At 40.2% G+C, this 17,640-nt stretch overlaps 1 protein-coding gene across 1 annotated transcript; it reads right to left on the minus strand.

Moving 5' to 3' along the window:
- Positions 1–205: 205 nt before the first annotated feature.
- KGD4 (alpha-ketoglutarate dehydrogenase subunit 4) lies at positions 206–12,672 on the minus strand. Its single transcript, XM_025924824.2, has 4 exons — positions 12,520–12,672; positions 3,985–4,048; positions 1,933–2,120; positions 206–1,419 (listed from the first exon to the last, which is right to left on the minus strand). The coding sequence occupies exons 1-4, from the start codon at positions 12,559–12,561 to the stop codon at positions 1,402–1,404; spliced, it is 312 nt and encodes a 103-aa protein (XP_025780609.1). The 5' UTR covers positions 12,562–12,672; the 3' UTR covers positions 206–1,401.
- Between the last annotated feature and the right edge of the window lie 4,968 nt (positions 12,673–17,640).

Raw genomic sequence — 17,640 nt, forward strand, 5'->3', positions numbered from 1 at the left:
CAGAATAGCTTATTGTTACCACCAAATACCAGTCTCATATTTAGGCCACAACCCTGGAATAGTAAAAAGAAAAAAAAAAGAAAAAGAAAAAGTAAAGCTTAATTGGCAGGCAACTGAGCGATACTCAACAATTTGACTCGGTCTATTGCCCACTAGCTACCCTTACTATTAAGGATGACTTCTTTAAAGCATATTCTAGAAATCATTCAAGGTATGGAAGAAAATTTATTTAGCTTTGTGAGGCTTTAGTTTCACAATAATACATACCCTTGGCATTGTAAGACCTTATTAAAGTTTCATAAATTGCCTTAATAAGGTAAATAGGTCGATTTTAAGAGGCTTTCAGACATTAAGTTTGAGAAAGTTAGTGGTTATCAGAATTTGCACACATGATGACAATCAAAACAGTAAAATAAATCAAAGAATAAGACTTTCTTAACACCCCTAATAACATAGTAAGTTGCAGTTTCTACTCAATGTTATATGTTTCTATGTTATATTCATTTTCTTCTGAATGTAGGTTACAAATAATCTTTTGTATTAACTCCCAGTTTTACTACCACAAAGTCACCTGTTTTACCTTGGCTGTATTTTTATTATTTAGTGTAGGGTATGGTTTTTAAACTAGTTATACTCCAGTAATTTTGTGAATGGAAAAATATAAAGAAAATTAAGAACAAATAATGGAGTCATTCTTTCACTGATCCTCATCCAACTTCAGGAAAATCACTTCCCAAAAGCAACAATTCTGATAAATCTTTCCATGTCTTAAAAAGAAACTGAGGGGCGCCTGGGTGGCTCAGTAGGGTAAACTCCTGACTCTTGATTTCGGCTCAGGTCATGATTTCATGGTCATGAGACTGAGCCCCACATCAGGCTCCACACTGAGCTTGGAGCCTGCTGAAGATTCTCTCCCTCTGCCACTCCCCCAGTTACGTATGTGCTGGGGAGGGAAGGGGAGGGGAGGGGAGGGGAGGGGAGGGAGGGAGGGAGGGAGGGAGGGAGGGAGGAAGGAAGGAAGGAAGGAAGGAAGGAAGGAAGGAAGGAAGGAAGGAAACTGAAACAAAAGTGAAATTATGGGAAACCTATGACAGTTTACTAGATATTGTGTGCTTTTAATAGCTCAACATTGATAATACTTGATAATCAAGAGTAAATTAATAGGCTACATTTAAAAATGTATACTTTAATAAGTATATAAACAATTAGGTAAGCTTGTGGAGAAGCTGACCAACATACATATATTAGGAGATACAAGTGTCCATCTAAATTTTCTATTTCATTTTTTTTAACAGAATATTTATTCAAGTTGTTTAATGTAGCTTCTCATGTGCCACTTTGGAAGTCCTTTATTGTAAAGACTATTCCTTTGATGGCAAACAGCAGCCACACTGTCAGTGACTATTCCGGACCTCCACGCTGAAAAGGAAAAAATAAAGCAAAAAGATTAGGTTTAAATTTACAGAAGAAATCTTTTCATGGACATTATATAAATTTACACCATTTTAAGCAAATGATCATCAGGTGTTCAATAACAATTTCGGTTTTTCATTGCTCTTAGGCACTTGTATCAATGTTGTAAACAATTTCTGATCAGGAAGGAACTCAAGGTTGACCTTGATTGGTGATGCTCAAATTTCTTGGCCTCATAAGCCCTTCACATTGAAAAATTACCAAGGACTCTACTGAGCTTTTTTTCATGTGGTTATAGCTATTGCTACTTAACATATTATACTTCTACATATATATTCCTTCAGGTACTTTTACTGAGGGCTTGTACATGGTTTATTTCTCATAACCCTGTGCTACCTATCTTGGTCTTAGCTATGGACCCACTGTGACAAGGAATGGAAAGAACAAGCATATGAAATTCCAAAAGCCAAAAATGTTCAGGTGTTTTGCACAGTACTATGATAAAGAGCGATGACCTACTTGGATAAATTCCATTTCTTCTTGAGACACAAGCTTCCTTCTGTATTTCTGAGGTAATGTTTTTATTATTTCTGCAGTGTCTGGAGGACCCTGATGCATCAGCAAATCTGGTGATTTACTTCCCTTAGAATGCTGTGAAATTGAAGAAGAGTGAGATGGTAGTCCTGCTGATCTCAAAACTTCTGATACTGAAAAAAAAATGTAATTAGAGAAATAAATTGCTCAGGTGTCTTAAAATACTATTTTGAATGATCTATTATTGAGTAATCAAGTCATTCTTCAAATGCTGGGTATAATCCTAAAATGTATTATTGAGTAGCTATAAATTGGGTAGCTATAAATAATTTCAAAAAGTTCTTTTTAAAACAAATAAGGAAGAAGCTTTAAGTTAATGAATTACTAAACTGAACAAGTTTATAAAATATTAAATTTCTAGGTAGTAAAGTATAACCCATATGAATAATCTACACACTTAAGTTTTGTCATATGGTGGTGTTTACAGGTAATATAATAGGGAATAAGAAAGTTGGTATATGAAGAGAAGTTTTCTCAATACCTTTATACTTCTTTATTCACCTATATATTTTTTAATGTTTATATATTTGGGGGGGGGGTGTGCATGAGGAGGGGAGGGGCAGAGAGAGAGGGGACAGAGGATCTGAAGTGGGGTCTGAGCTGATAGCAGAGAGCCCGATGTGGGGCTCGAGATCATGAACTGTGAGATCATGACCTGAGCTGAAGTCAGACACTTAACTGACTGAGCCACTCAGGTGCCCCCTTTATCACCTATATCTTAATTCTTTAAGAGTTACAATAAATTAGGGGCATCTGGGTGGCTCAGTCAGTTAAACCTACAAAATCGGCTCAGGTCATGATCCTACGGTTCATGGGTTTGAGCCCTGCGTTGAGCTCTGTGCTGACAGACAGGAGCCTGGAGCCTACTTTGATTCTTTGTCTCCTTCTCACTCTGCCCCTCCCCCATTCACACTGTCTCTCTCTCTCTCTCTCTCAAAAATGAATAAACATTAAAAAAAAAGTGACAATAAGTTAAATTAAAAATATCCCTATAAAACTTCTTCCACTCCTCCCTGAATTAAAGATTAAATATCTTATAATAAAAACAGGGACAATCATAATGATCAATGAGTAATGTATAGAATTGTTGAATATATTGTACATTGTAACTTAACTATACTGGAATTAATTAAAAACAACAGAGACAAAGGATTTGCTAAAAGTGAGGGATAAGGGGAAAACAGGACTTGTTCAGAATCTTCAATTACTTTATAATCAATGATTACTCAGGTCTAAGGCAGTCTGTATCTACTGACTGAATGAATATATCAGTCAATGAAAGAAAAGGTTAGCTGGGAGAAAAATATAAGAATGGCTACTGTGCCTCACAACCTCTCCAATGTAAGCATGAGAGAATCTTTTAAATAAAGGGCAGAAGAAAACAAAGAACAAAAATTTCCCTGTATAATCACAATATCATTAAAAATTCAGAGACAGGGGCGCCTGGGTGGCTCCGTGGGTTAAGCATCCGACTTTGGCGCAGGTCATGATCTCACGGTCTGTGAGTTCGAGCCCCGCATCGGGATTTGTGCTGACAGCTCAGAGCCTGGAGCCCGCTTTGGATTCTGTGTCTCCCTCTCTCTCTGCCCCTCCCCTGTTCATGATCTGTCTCTCTCTGTCTCAAAAATAAATAAACATTAAAAAAAAAAAAAAATTCAGAGACAGGGGTGCCTGGCTGGTTCAGTTGGTGTAGCACGCGACTCTTGATCTCAGGGTTGTGAATTCAAGCCCCACAGTGGGTGTAGAGATTACTTCAAAATAAACTCTTAAAAAAAGTTCAAACACATGTTCTGTGGAGTCACTACCTTTTTAAATGGAGGTAATAAGTTAATTTCTGCATGTGCAACTTAATAAACTGTTTTGATCTAAGCTATAATGGTCTCCCTGATTTTAAAATGTGAAATAATGCCTATAATAGAATATTCACGTATAAATATATCTGTACCTAATTTTTAAAAAGTCTAAAACACAACTTACCATTGGGTTTAGGATTGTCTCTTCTGTCAGGGAACCTTATTAATGGAGTATGTGGCTTGACTACCTAAAGGAAAAATAAAATATATGGAAAAAAAAAAAAAGATGAAGCACTAAACTCATTAACTCTATAAAAAAACAATGTACTGAACTTCATAGATACCTTTATTAAAACAAAATAACTTAATATTTGACAGCAACTTGAATATTACTATTATACTCTTCCCCAACTAGGAAAGCTGGTCTATGAACTTTTAATTTATCTTATCTACTCTTCATAATACCTTTGGACTTTACACATTAGAAGACATTTTACTATACTACCAACTGACCTCAAAACAACCCTATGAAAAAAGATGACACAGATTTTATGTTGTATGACATATATTACCCTGCTGCTGGGTAAGAATTAGAAGTGTCCTGACTTGTATTGAATGTTGTTTTCCTACCACGGCCAATTATCTAGCAGTGCAGAACAGGATAAAAAGCATATTGAAAATTAGCTAATTTAGGGTGACTAGGTGGCTCAGTCAGTTGAGTGTCCGACTCTTGATTTTGGCTCAGGTCACGATCTCACAGTTCATGGGATCGTGTGCAGACAGCCTGGAGCTTGCTTGGGATTCCCTCTCTCCCTCTCTCTCTACCCCTCCCCTGCTCATCAGCTAAGTAAATAAATAAACTTAAAAAAAAGAAAGAAAGAAAGAAAATTAGGTAATTAAAAAAAAGCTTTTTCCGACTATAAAGTAACACATGCTCTGTGTAAAAACTTTGGAAGAAATGGTGAAAAGCCACAAATAAGAAAACACAGTCTATAATCCCCAAACCCACAAAGACCAGATTAAACATTTGTTGGCCCTTTTAGTCTTTTTTCTAAACCCATAGAAACATGTATTTGCGAATATTATTTTTATTTATTCATTCATTTATTGTAATTTATTTTAATGTTTATTTTTTTTTGAGAGAGAGAGAGAGAGACACATAGAGTGTGAGTGGGGGAGGGGCAGAGAGAGAGGGAGACAGAATATGAAGCAGGCTCCACCCACTGAGCTGTCAGCACAGAGCTCTACGTGGGGCTAGAACTCACAAACTGCAAGATCATGACCCGAGACAAAGTCACACTGAGCCACCCAGGCACCCCTTGATTTTAAAACAGATATTTGCACGGACTTCAAGCTGTATTACAAAGCTGTAATCATCAAGACAGTATGGTACTGGCACAAAAACAGACACTCAGATCACTGGAACAGAATAAAGAACCCAGAAATAGACCCACAAACGTATGGGCAACTAATCTTTGACAAAGCAGGAAAGAATATCCAATGGAATAAAAACAGTCTCTTCAGCAAGTGGTGCTGGGAAAACTGGACAGAGACATGCATAAGAATGAACCTGGACCACTTTCTTACACCATACACAAAAATAAATTCAAAATGGGTGAAAGACCTCAATGTAAGACAGGAAGCCATCAAAATCCTCAAGGAGAAAGCAGGCAAAAACCTCTTTGATCTTGGCCTCAGCAACTTCTTACTCACCATGTCACCGGAGGCAAGGGAAACAAAAGCAAAAATGAACTACTGGGACCTCATCAAAATAAAAAGCTTCTGCACAGAGAAGGAAACAATCAGCAAAACTAAAAGGCAAATGACAGAATGGAAGAAGATATTTGCAAATGATATATCAGATAAAGGGTTAGTATCCAAAATCTATAAAGAACTTATCAAACTCAACACCCAAAAAACAAATCATCCAGTGAAGAAATGCGCAAAAGACATGAACAGACACTTCACTAGAGAAGACACCCAGATGGCCAACTGACACATGAAAAAATGCTCAACATCACTCATCATCAGGGAAATATAAATCAAAACAACGAGATACCACCTCACACCCATCAGAAGGGCTAACGTTAACAACTCAGGCAACAACAGATGTTGGCGAGGATGTGGAGAGAGGATCTCTTTTGCACTGCTGGTGGGAATGCAAACTGGTGCAGCCACTCTGGAAAACAGTTGGGAGATTCCTTGGGGCTCCTGGGTGGCTCAGTCAGTTGAGCGTCCGACTTCGACTCAGGTCATGATCTCTCGGTCTGTGAGTTTGAACCCCGTGTCGGGCTGTGTGCTGACAGCTCAGAGCCTGGAGTCTGCTTCGGATTCTGTGTCTCCCTCCCTCTCTGCCCCTTCCCCACTCATGCTGTCTCTCTCTCTCTGTCAAAAATAAATAAGCATTAAAAAAAATTTTTTAAAGAAAATCCCATCAAAAAAAAAGAAAAAACAGTATGGAAGTTCCTCAAAAAATTAAAAATAGAACTACCCTATGATCCAGCAACTGCACTAGTAAGCATTTATCCAAGGGATACAGGTATGCTGTTTCAAAGGGGCACATGTACCCCAATGTTTGTAGCGGCACTATCAACAATAGCCAAAGTATGGAAAGAGCCCAAATGTCCATCGATGAATGGGTAAAGAAGATGTGGTACATATATATACAACAGACTATTACTCGGCAATCAAAAAGAATGAGATCTTGCCATTTGCAACTACACGGATGAAACCAGAGGGCATTATGGTAAGCGAAATTAGAGAAAGACAAGTATCATATGACTTCATTAATATGAGGAATTTATGATACAAAACAGATGAACACAAGGGAAGGGAAGCAAAAATAATAAAAACAGGGAGGGGAACGAAACATAAGATACTCTTAAATATGGAGAACAAACAGAGGGTTACTGGAAGGGTTGTGGGAGGGGGGATGGGCTAAATGGGTAAGGAGCATTAAAGAATCTACCCCTGAAATCATTGTTGCACTATATGCTAACTAACTTGGGTGTAAATTTAAAAAATTAAATTAAATTAAATTAAATTAAATTAAATTAAATTAAATTAATAAAAAACCCCAGATATTTGCAGGGTATTGCTGTTTTACCCCTAGAATTCTAGATAATGCTGTAGAGGACCTTTCTGTTTTAAGTTTGTTTATTTTGAGAAAGAGAGAGTGCACGAGCATGGGAGGGACAGAGAGACTCCCAAGCAGGCCCTCCTGTGCTATCAGTGCACAGCCCAACGTGGGGCTCAATCTCACAAACCAAGAGATCATGATCTGAGCCGAAATCAAAGTCAGATGCTTAACTGAGCCACCTAGGCACCCCTGCTAGAGAGAAACTTAAATGGACCTTTCAGCATGAAATTTTCTGAATATACAATGCTAAGACTCTAATGAACAGTACTATTTTCAACTAAAGTAATCTAGAAGTTGCTCTGTAACTAGTGATATTGAGCTGTATGTTTATCTCCAAAATATTTGTATATATGTACTATATAATACATTTAAAAAAATTTTTTTAATGTTTATTTTTGAGAGAGAGACAGAGTGAGAGCAGGGGAGGGGCAGAGAGAGAGGGAGACAAAAAAGCTGAAGCAGGCTTGAGGCTCTGAGCTGTCAGCACAGAGCCTGACGCGGGGGTTGAACTCACGAACTGTGAGATCATGACCTGAGCCAAAGTAGGACACCCAACCAACTGAGCCACCCAGGCACCCCACTACATAATATACATTTCATATGAATACGGAAATAAATAGGCTTGTTGGAACTGGCCTGAAAACCCCACTATAATTGTGCTCCTGTGAGAAAATGCTAGAATAGAGTTGTCTCCCTCAGCATAAGTTCACAGTCAAGTCTAATGGTAAAAAACAAAACACTAATGTCACACTGTGTGTCAATCAGTGAGACTGAGCCCCATGTCTGGCTCCATGCTGGGCAAGAAGACTGCTTAGGATTCTCCCTCTCTCTCTTCTCTGTTCATACACATTCTCTCTCTCAAAACAAAACAAAAATGAAACCCAATTCTCCCTCTAGTAACGATTTCTTCCTTTTCATAGCCAATCTTCTTCAAAGAATGTTCTATCCATACGCTATCAACACCCCATTTAAAAGCTTTAAAAATGTTCAACAGCTTTCAGGATAAACTTCAAGCTCATATTTGGCATTCACTAGGCCCATCCTGATCTGCCTCTCCCTCCCTCTCCAGCCTCACTTCTCACCTCTGTCTTCTGCATCTTTTACTCCAGGTATTCTGAAGTACTTTTCTGTTCCTAGATCAATAAGCCAATGATTAGAGGACAGCTAATCTCCTGCAAAAGGCAGAGTCAGAGAACTAGCACTTCTGCAGTACTGCCAGGTATGCAGTAAATGTTGAGGAAACATTTGCCAAGTGTGAACAGAGACCATTTGTAAGACAGGACTAACTGTATAGGTATGTGAGTATGTATACACACACTTAAACAATGATACGTACACAAGAGAGAAAAATCCATTTCAACAATGCTTACGCACACTTAAAAATATGACATCATATGCCCTTAGAGATTAAATTGCCAGACTGGTGTCCTCTTTGTTTTTTTTTTAAGTTTATTTATTAATTTTGAGACAGAGCACATGCGTATGAGAAAGCAGGGGAGCAGCAGAGAGAGGGAGAGAGAGAATCCCAAGCAATCTACTCAATGTGGACACAGAGCCAGACTTGGGGCTCAAACCCATGAACTGCAAGATCACAACCTGAACTGAAATCAAGAACTGGATGCTTAACTGACTGAGCTGCTAGGTGCCCCTGGTGTCCCCCCCCTTTTTTTTTTAATTTTTTTTTCAACGTTTATTTATTTTGGGGACAGAGAGAGACCGAGCATGAACGGGGGAGGGGCAGAGAGAGAAGGAGACACAGAATCGGAAAGAGGCTCCAGGCTCTGAGCCATCAGCCCAGAGCCTGACGCGGGGCTCGAACTCACGGACCGCGAGATCGTGCCCTGGCTGAAGTCGGGTGTCCCCTTTTTTAAAAGGCATTTTCCTAAATATATGAGTAGAGCCAGTACTGTAATAAACAAAAAAATGAAATAAACCCTGATAAACACATTACACAATTTCAACAGCAACAGAGACAATCTTAATTCATCACCCCTTCCTCCATTAAACAAATCCCAACCCTCTCCTCTAACCTGTTAATACCTTCCATATGTATCACTAACATAAAAAGACTTTTGTCAAACCATAATATCTACACATTTTACCACAATAAATTAAAAATAGTTCTTTACTATCATCTAATACTTAACTTATACTCAAATTTTCCTCTCAGAATCTGCTTTTTATTTATTTTAAATTAAAAAAAATTTTTTTTTTAAGTAGGCTTCATGCTCAGTGCAGAGCCTGAACCCACGACCCTGAGATCAACACTTGAGGTGAGATCAAGAACTGGACGTTTAACTGACTGAGCCACCCAGACACCTCAATATTTACTTTAAAAAATTTTTTTTGGGGGGCGCCTGGGTGGCTCAGTCGGTTGAGCGTCCGACTTCAGCTCAGGTCATGCTCTCATGGTTCGTGAGTTCGAGCCCCGCATCGGGCTCTGGGCTGATGGCTCAGAACCTGGAGCCTGCTTCCGATTCTGTGTCTCCTTCTCTCTCTGCCCCTCCCCCATTCATGCTCTGTCTCTCTCTGTCTCAAAAATAAATAAAAATGTTAAAAAAAAATTAAAAAAAAAATTTTTTTTTTAAATGTTTATTCATTTGTGAAAGAGAGAGAGACAGAGACAGAGCATGAATTGGAGAGGGAGAGAGGGAGACACAGAATCTGAAGCAGGCTCCAGGCTCAGCTGTCAGCACAGAGACGTGGTTCAAACTCATGAACCATGACATCATGACCTGAGCCAAATCTGGACACTCAAATGACTGAGCCATGGAGGCGCCCCAAAATTTGCTTTTGAACTCTAAATGTAGGGGCATGTGGATGGCTCAATTGGTTAAGAGTCTGACTTTGGCTCCAGTCATGATCTCATGCTTTGAGAGTTCGAGCCCCACATCAGGCTCTCTGCTGTCAGCACAGAACCACTTCAGATCCTGTCTCCCTCTCTCTGCCCCTGCCCTACTCACTTTTCCTCTCTCTCTCAAAAATAAACAAACATTAAAAAAAATGTTTAGACTCTAAATGTAAACACAAAGAAGCAATTCCTTTTTTTTAAATGTTTATTTTGAGGGAGAGAGAGAGTGTGTGCAGGTGCTTGCACAGGTGTGCGTGCAGAAGACAGGCAGAGAGAGAGGGAGATAGAGGATCCAAAGCAGGTTCTACACTGTCAGTGAGTCTGATGTGAGGCTCAGACTTACGAACCTTGAGACCACGACCTGAGCCAAAGTCGGCACTTAACCAACTGGGCCACCCAGGCACCCCCAAAGAAGCAATTCTACCTGTGTATCAGTTGGGTAACATAACTAAGGGGGGAAAAAAGGAACTAATCCAAATAACTTTCACAGTACTTATACTCTGTACTTTCATGTAAAGGCAATGATAATAATAAATACAGTACTAAGAAAACTTGAACTTTTTACTTAATATGTTGGTGTTGGTAGCTGTATAAATATAGCAATTTTGAAACCATTTTGAATCTATTGTAGGACTCACCAAATGAGTACATATATTTACAGTGATATTTGGAGGAACCAGGGATTTGCCTGTGAGAGAAAGTTTGACTGAGCCACCCAGGCGCCCCTATAACTTATTCTACTAAAATTATCTCTGAATACCTTACAGTCGAGCCAAATTTCTCTACTTAATATTGACACCATGCCTTATGAATTCCCATCAGTTTGTGCCAGTTTGTTGAAATACTACCCTTTCTTTAAGGTATGAATTAAGAGCCAAATTCTAAGTTCTATGGAGGCACCATGTCTGGCTTGTTGGTGCTATAGTCTCAGCACTGAGTACAGACCTGACACAGAAGTGCTCAATAAATTTTGCTAAGGTTATATGTAATTATTGCATAATGTTAGCAAAAACCACTTTGTATTATGAATATGAGTACAAGTCTTTGCAGCTCTTTTAGAGGAAGACAGACCATTCCTTACTGTGCATCTCACAGTATCTTTTTTTCTTCCTTCCTTATCAGTAGTTAGGAGTTCATTACTGTGTACTATTCCATTTTAATAAATCTACCACAATCTGTTTATCCTCCTAATGGACATTTGGATTTTTTCTGGTTTGGGGGTCATTATGGCATAAAGTGGCTACAGACATTTTTATCTAAGTCTCTTTGTAGGTATACGCACTCATTTCTCTTGGGTATAAACCTATAAGTAAAACTGCATCATAGGGAAGCTATATTTAATTACTGGAGACTAACAAAAGTTTTCCAGAGTGGCTATTCCATTTATACCCCTAACAACAATGGATGAGGGTTTCAGATGCTTCACACTGTCATCAGTACTTTTGGTACTGACAGTTTTTAAACTCTGAATAATTTTGGTAGATGTAGTAGTACCTCCTGGTTTTAATTTGTATTTTCCTGGTAAGCAATGAAGTTCAACATCTTTTCACAGACTTGTGTATCTTCTTTTGTGCCATTTCAACTTTTTAACCCATTTTAAAATTGAGCTATGTATTATGAACATGTATGGTTATACATTACGGATACCAACCAGTCCTTTGTCCAATGTTCTCCTAATCCTCATACTATCTTTAATTAGTTAATGCTTAATATCTACCTACTGAATGAGTAACAGAATCCTTATGCAATGGGACCAAAGGCTAGGATCTAAGATTATCTTTCTGACTGAAACAACTTTAAGAAAAGGTCTTTTTAAGACATGTATTTGTACAAAGGGAAATGCACTTCTTATACCAAAGTTAAAAACCATACAGTACACTTCCAGAATTTAAAAGAGATTGTGTAAAACAGCCACAAAAGTGGAGGTTGTGTCCCTTTATATACCAACTTTACCTGTCCTATTTAAGTTAGCGATCACAACTGAAGAAGCAAATACAAAAGCTACCAGGAGTTAATTATTGATGTGTGGATTAACAAAGTTCCTCTAGCTACCAATACAAACTCAGGGCAAAAAAAAAAAAAACAAAAAAAAAAAAAAAAAAACTTGGGTAACAACAAAACATGTATTACAAACAAACTTAAATAATATATATTTCCCCCCCTCCAATTGTCCCCATCCAGCCTGTAACCAGACGCTCGGATTGGTGAGGGAGAATACGCCTGGGGTGAGGACTCCGCCCGCGGGGCCAGTTCTCTGGCCATTCCCAAGACCTTGAAGGGACACCGGGTCAGATGCACGGTTCGCTTCCTTCCACGCGCCGTTACTGCCTTCCTTCCGATTGGTTGATGCGGGACACCGCAGACAATACTAGACGCCGATTGGCCGAGACTATTGCCTGGGCAGCCTAGCCCGCAGACTCCTCTAAGAGGGCTACTGAGGTCCTGGCAGGATACAGTCCAGGGACCGCGCAGCAGCTCTTTGCCTACGTGCTCATACACAGCACTCCCGCGGCCTGGCTCGAACCCTCGGCTTTGGTCTCCGGCTCACTGCCCGACTCATTGGGTTCTAGGTCCAATTTTCACACATATAGTCGGGCGGTGCCGCTGGCCCTACCCAGGGCCGCGGTCACCGCGCAGCCTCCGCCACCGCCTTTTCTTCCCAGCGCCTTTGCTATAATCAGCACCATCCCTACCGCCCACGGTGCGGAAAAGTGACCAAATTTCCTTACCTGAACGACCCTGCTGGCAGACGCCATCTTGCTGCCCATCATGACCCCGAGATGGGGCAGCTTCCGGGGCGCTTGCTAGCCGCAGAGATAACAGGAGACCTGGGCAGCTGGGGGGCGGGGCCTGCCTGTGGCGTCATGGAGGAGGGGCGAGCGTGCGCTCGCGCCGGATCCTCCTCCACTGCGTAGGCAGCCCACGCTGGGCGCCGACCCGCCCCGCCTCAATTCACGCCTAGGAACTGCCCCACGTGCTTTCCATTGTTTTGTTTTGCCCGCGAAGGTTTGTGATGTTGGGTTTGTTTTGCTCATCAGCTTATGAGTAAACTAGGGCCATTTCCTTTCCAGATAGCCAGTTTGTATTTTAAGTAGAATCCAAAATTTAGTCTAAAACCAAATAGGTAATACAAAGTCATGTGGCGTCCTAAAACTAACAAGTTCGTTAAACTTGGGAGTTAGTGGCAAGCTCAGAAAGAGTAGGCATTTCGAGGTCTATACAAGGCTACCTCTTACTCTCTGCCTTACTGGCGTTACTTGATACGGTTTTGTTTTCTCTGCCATTAGTCCTGATATTAAACTGCTGCCTGATTCCAGTATGAGAACTCAAAAGTTCATTTTTCTTTTTTAATTTTTTTTTAATTTTTCAGAGAGAGAGAGAGAGACAGAGTGTGAGCAGAGGAGGGGCAGAGAGAGACTCCAAAGCAGCTCCAGGTTCTGAGCTGCCAGCACAGATCCCCACCAGCCGTGGAGGGGTGGGCTTGAACCCACCAGCATTGATACCATGACCTGAGCTAGCTTGGCAGCTTCTGAATCTGGGAAGAGTTTTAAAAATACTTTACCAAGCGCCAAAATGGGCCCTTCTAATGAAATTTAAACTATGCTGAAACACTATTTTCACCCATCTAAAGTCAACATACCTAATTTGGGTAACACATTCTGGGGCGGCTGTAGGGAAAGAGGCACTCACACACATCATTGGTGGGAGCAAAAGATGGTATTTGAAAACTTACATACTGAATGACTCCAACTATATGACATTTTGGAAAAGGCAAAATTATGGAGACAGTAACAGGATAATTGATTGCCAGGGACAAATAGGCAGAGCACAATGGCTAGAAGAAATGGTGTTAGTGGGTAAGGCTGTGAATGTGTAGTAGGAGCAGTAAGTATATAGGAACTCTACTTTCTCTCAATTTTGCAGTGAACCTAAATCCAATAAAAATAAAAATAAAGCCTAGGCCAAAAAAAATGTGTTTGGGGGCACCTGGGTGGCTCAGTTGGTTACGCATCCATGTCTTGACTTTGGCTCAGGTCATGATCTCGTGGTTTGTGAGATGGAGCCCTACATCAGGGTCTGCACTGACAGTGCGGAGCCTGCTTGGGATTCTCTCCCTCTCTCTCAAAACAAATAAACTTTATTTTAAAAAATTGTTTTAAGTCACCACTGATGAAACCAGATAATGTGTTCTTAAAGCTCAAAAGTGGTGACTATAGTAGGTAATACTGTATTGTGTAACTGAAATTTGCTAAGTAGAACTTCAAATGTTCTCACCAAAAAAAAAAAAAAAAAAAAAAAAAAGAAGGTAAATATGTGGGATAATGTGTTAACCCAACTGTGGGAATCTCTTCACGATGTATATCAATTCATGTTGTACACTTTAACTATCTTACAACTTTGTCAATGACCTCAATACAGGTAGAAAGCTCAAAAGCAGCAGAAGCTTAGATTTCTAGTACAGAGAGAAAAAGCAAGTTTCTATGTACATATCTACATCAGATTCTCATTCCGAAGTCATTTAAAAGACACAGACTTTCTGGGTTACTTTTATAAATAAACATTTTTCATTTTCCTTTATGACTGTGTTTAAGAAATGAATATGGACAAAGAAGTGCCATGATTTAGAGCCTTTATTAAAAAAAAAACTTTCCAGGGGCACCTGGGTGGCTCTGTCAATTAAGCGTCGACTTCAGCTCAGGTCATTATCTCATGGTTTGTGGGTCCGAACCCCGCAATGGGCTCTGTGCTGACAGTTTGGGGCCTGGAGTCTGCTTCGGATTGTGTCTCCCTCTCTGCCCCTCCCTGCTCATGCTCTCTAAATGAATAAATAAGTAAATAAATAAATATAAACATTAAAAATTTTTATTTTAAAAAAAGTTTTAAAAATAAACTTTCCAGGGCACCTGGGTGGCTCAGTTGGTTGGGCATCCAACTTTGGCCGAGGTCGTGATCTCACGGCTCAGGGGTTCAAGCCCTGCGTCAGGCTCTGCACTAACAGCTCCGAGTCTGGAGTCTCCTTTGGATTCTATGTCTCCCTCCCTCTCTACTCCTCCAGGACTTGTGCTCTCTCTCAGAAATAAACATTAAAAAAATAAACTTTCCAACTCCTCACATACACAACAGTTTCCTGGGAATACTTGGTGACAAATTCAGAAAATGTCAAATGCAGTGCAAATTAATGGTCACATTGGTATGGATTTTGTTTGGGGGAGTCAGGAAAATAATGACTTTTCTTTAACGTGGGCTCATTTATTTATTTTTATTATTTTTTTAATGTTTATTTATTTTTGAGAGAGAGACAGAGTGCAAGCGGGGGAGGGGCAGAGAGAGAGAGACATAGAATTCAAAGCAGGAGGTGGGGCTCGAACCCCAGGAAACATGAGATCCTGACTTGAGCTGAACACTTAACTGAGCCACCCAGGCGCCCCCTACTGTGGATTCATTTCTAAGTGTTGACATTCATACTCCTTCACAGAATTCTCATCCAGCTCACTTCTGGATTAATTCTAGGATGAAGATGATAAAAGTAGTTAAAGTGACGGCAGCAAATTGCCTTAACCCCCAAATCCTGTCTTCTCTTCCTACTGCCGCTCGGTTTCTATCAGCCACCATCAGATCTGTAATCAAATCATTTGATTACTTACCCCATTCAGACTCTCTGATTTTTGTCTACACCCTCAATTCTATTATTTGACTATTTTCATGGACCTGGAGCACACCAGCTGACTCTACTTCTTGTATTATGTATTCTTCTTCCTTTTTTTTTTTTTTTTTATGTTTATTTATTTTGAGAGAGAGAGAGAGAGAGAGTGTGTGTGTGTGAGCAGGGGAGGAGCACAGACAGAGAGGGAGACAGAGAATCCCAAGCAGGCCCCATGGCCTGCACGTGGAGCCAACACAGGGCTCAACCTCATGACTGCAAGATCACTACCTCAGCTGATATCAAGAGTTAGATGCTCAACTGACTGAACCATCCAGGTCTCCCTTGTATTATGTATGTTCTTAACGTTACTATCTCTGGGCCTTTGACTCCTTTCTTGTACGGTATACCCTGTTCCTGATATTGGCTGTAGATCTCTTAGGCAAAACCATGAATAACAGCCTTCTGATGTAATGCAATATGAAGTACCCAGTCACAACTGTAATTTTTCTTGATAAAAAAGTTTGAGAGACGCCTGGGTGGCTCAGTTGGTTAAGCATCCAACTTCAGCTCAGGTCATGATCTCATGGTCTGTGAGTTTGAGCCCCGCGTTGGGCTCTGTGCTGACAGCTCAGAGCCTGGAGCCTGCTTCAGATTCTGTGTCTCCCTCTCTCTCTGCCCCTCCCCTGCTCATGCTCTGTCTCTCTCTGTCTCAAAAAGAAATAAAAACATTAAAATTTTTTTTAAAGAAGTTTGAAACTACAAAAAAAATTGAAACTACATTTAGTAAAGCAGATCTAAGTTTTAGTTTAAAGGAATACAGAGGTCAAACAAGCTACATAAACTACTCGGAAGCAATCAGACAAATCATAATAGAAAATGGTCTACAGGTCAACAGGTTTCTTTAAGTCAGTCGACTGTAAGAAAAATAGGGTGCCAGACATATAATCTCTTGCAGCTACTCAGTTCAATTCAATTATTAAGCCAGTGTAGAGAGAAAACAACCAGAGATAATATGTAAATCTATGGGCATAGCTTTGTTCCCATAAAACTTTATTTACAAAAACAGGCAGCTGGTAAGCCACAGTTTGCTGATCTTTAACACGGATCAACCAACCAACCAAAACAACTATGACCACCACCAACCACATTTAAAATCTACATTAACAAAAGCACTGGGTACCTGGGTGGCTCAGTCAGTTAAGAGTCTGACTTCAGTTCAGGTCGTGATCTAACACTTTGTGAGTACGAGCCCCCATTGGGCTCTGCTCAGACAGTGCAGAGCCTCCTTGGGACTCTCTGTCTCTCCCTCTCTCTGCTCCTACCCAACTTGCTCTCTCTCTCAAAATAAACAAACTTAAAAAACAAAACAAAACAAAAAAAACACTGGTCCAAATTTAAAGACTGACAGATGTAAAAGTAAAATATTTGAATCCCCAACTGAGAAAGCTGTTCAGGACACTCTCTAATGCCCTCTTCAGATATGGCCAATGTTAGTAACGCAAAGGGAGAACATAGCAAAGGGCAGAGTCAAGAAAGGAACTTCTTCCAGTGAGCAGCACAAAAGCCTAATCAAAACATGTTCCCTCTCCTTAGGAAGGAGCACCTCCTATCATTTGCCAAGCAGGATTTCAGAATTGCCAACCTTGTCCACTATTGTTTGCTGACTGTGCAAAACAAAAGAATTTGTCTTTTCAGTTTATAGATCTCCAGATCATGAAAAGTCACATCTGGACCCGATGGGAAAGACTATCAAGAGACCCTGAACTTGGAAACTGTTATGACTGGATGACACTATTAACTTTATTTCCTTGGGCAATGTTGTGCCTTTTACATGCACAAGGAAAGTTAATATTTCAGACCAAGATGGCAGACTGTGGTGGACTGTACTCTTTCCAGCAGATACCCATTTTCTACCCCCAGCTCTGAAACCTAGCACTCCCTTGCTGTGGGAGTATACTTTCCTGTCCCAGTGATGTCTGGCATGGTGAAGAGAGCCTTGGTGGAAATACCGTACGCTTCTAAGTAGAAACTTTAAATGTGCTTCTGCAATTTTGCTTGGTCACATAAACCATGGAATGTTTCATATAGTGAATGCTCCTCATGTCATCTAGCTATCAAACTATGGACCTAAGAGCGTTATCAATGTTTGTTACAATTCAGCACTTCAGGAAAAACTGACTAGAGTTTTCAAAAAATGGAATGGGGG

Source organism: Puma concolor, chromosome A1 (genome assembly GCF_028749965.1).
Source record: "Puma concolor isolate L17-30 chromosome A1, mPumCon1.1.hap2, whole genome shotgun sequence".
NCBI lineage: Eukaryota > Metazoa > Chordata > Mammalia > Carnivora > Felidae > Puma > Puma concolor.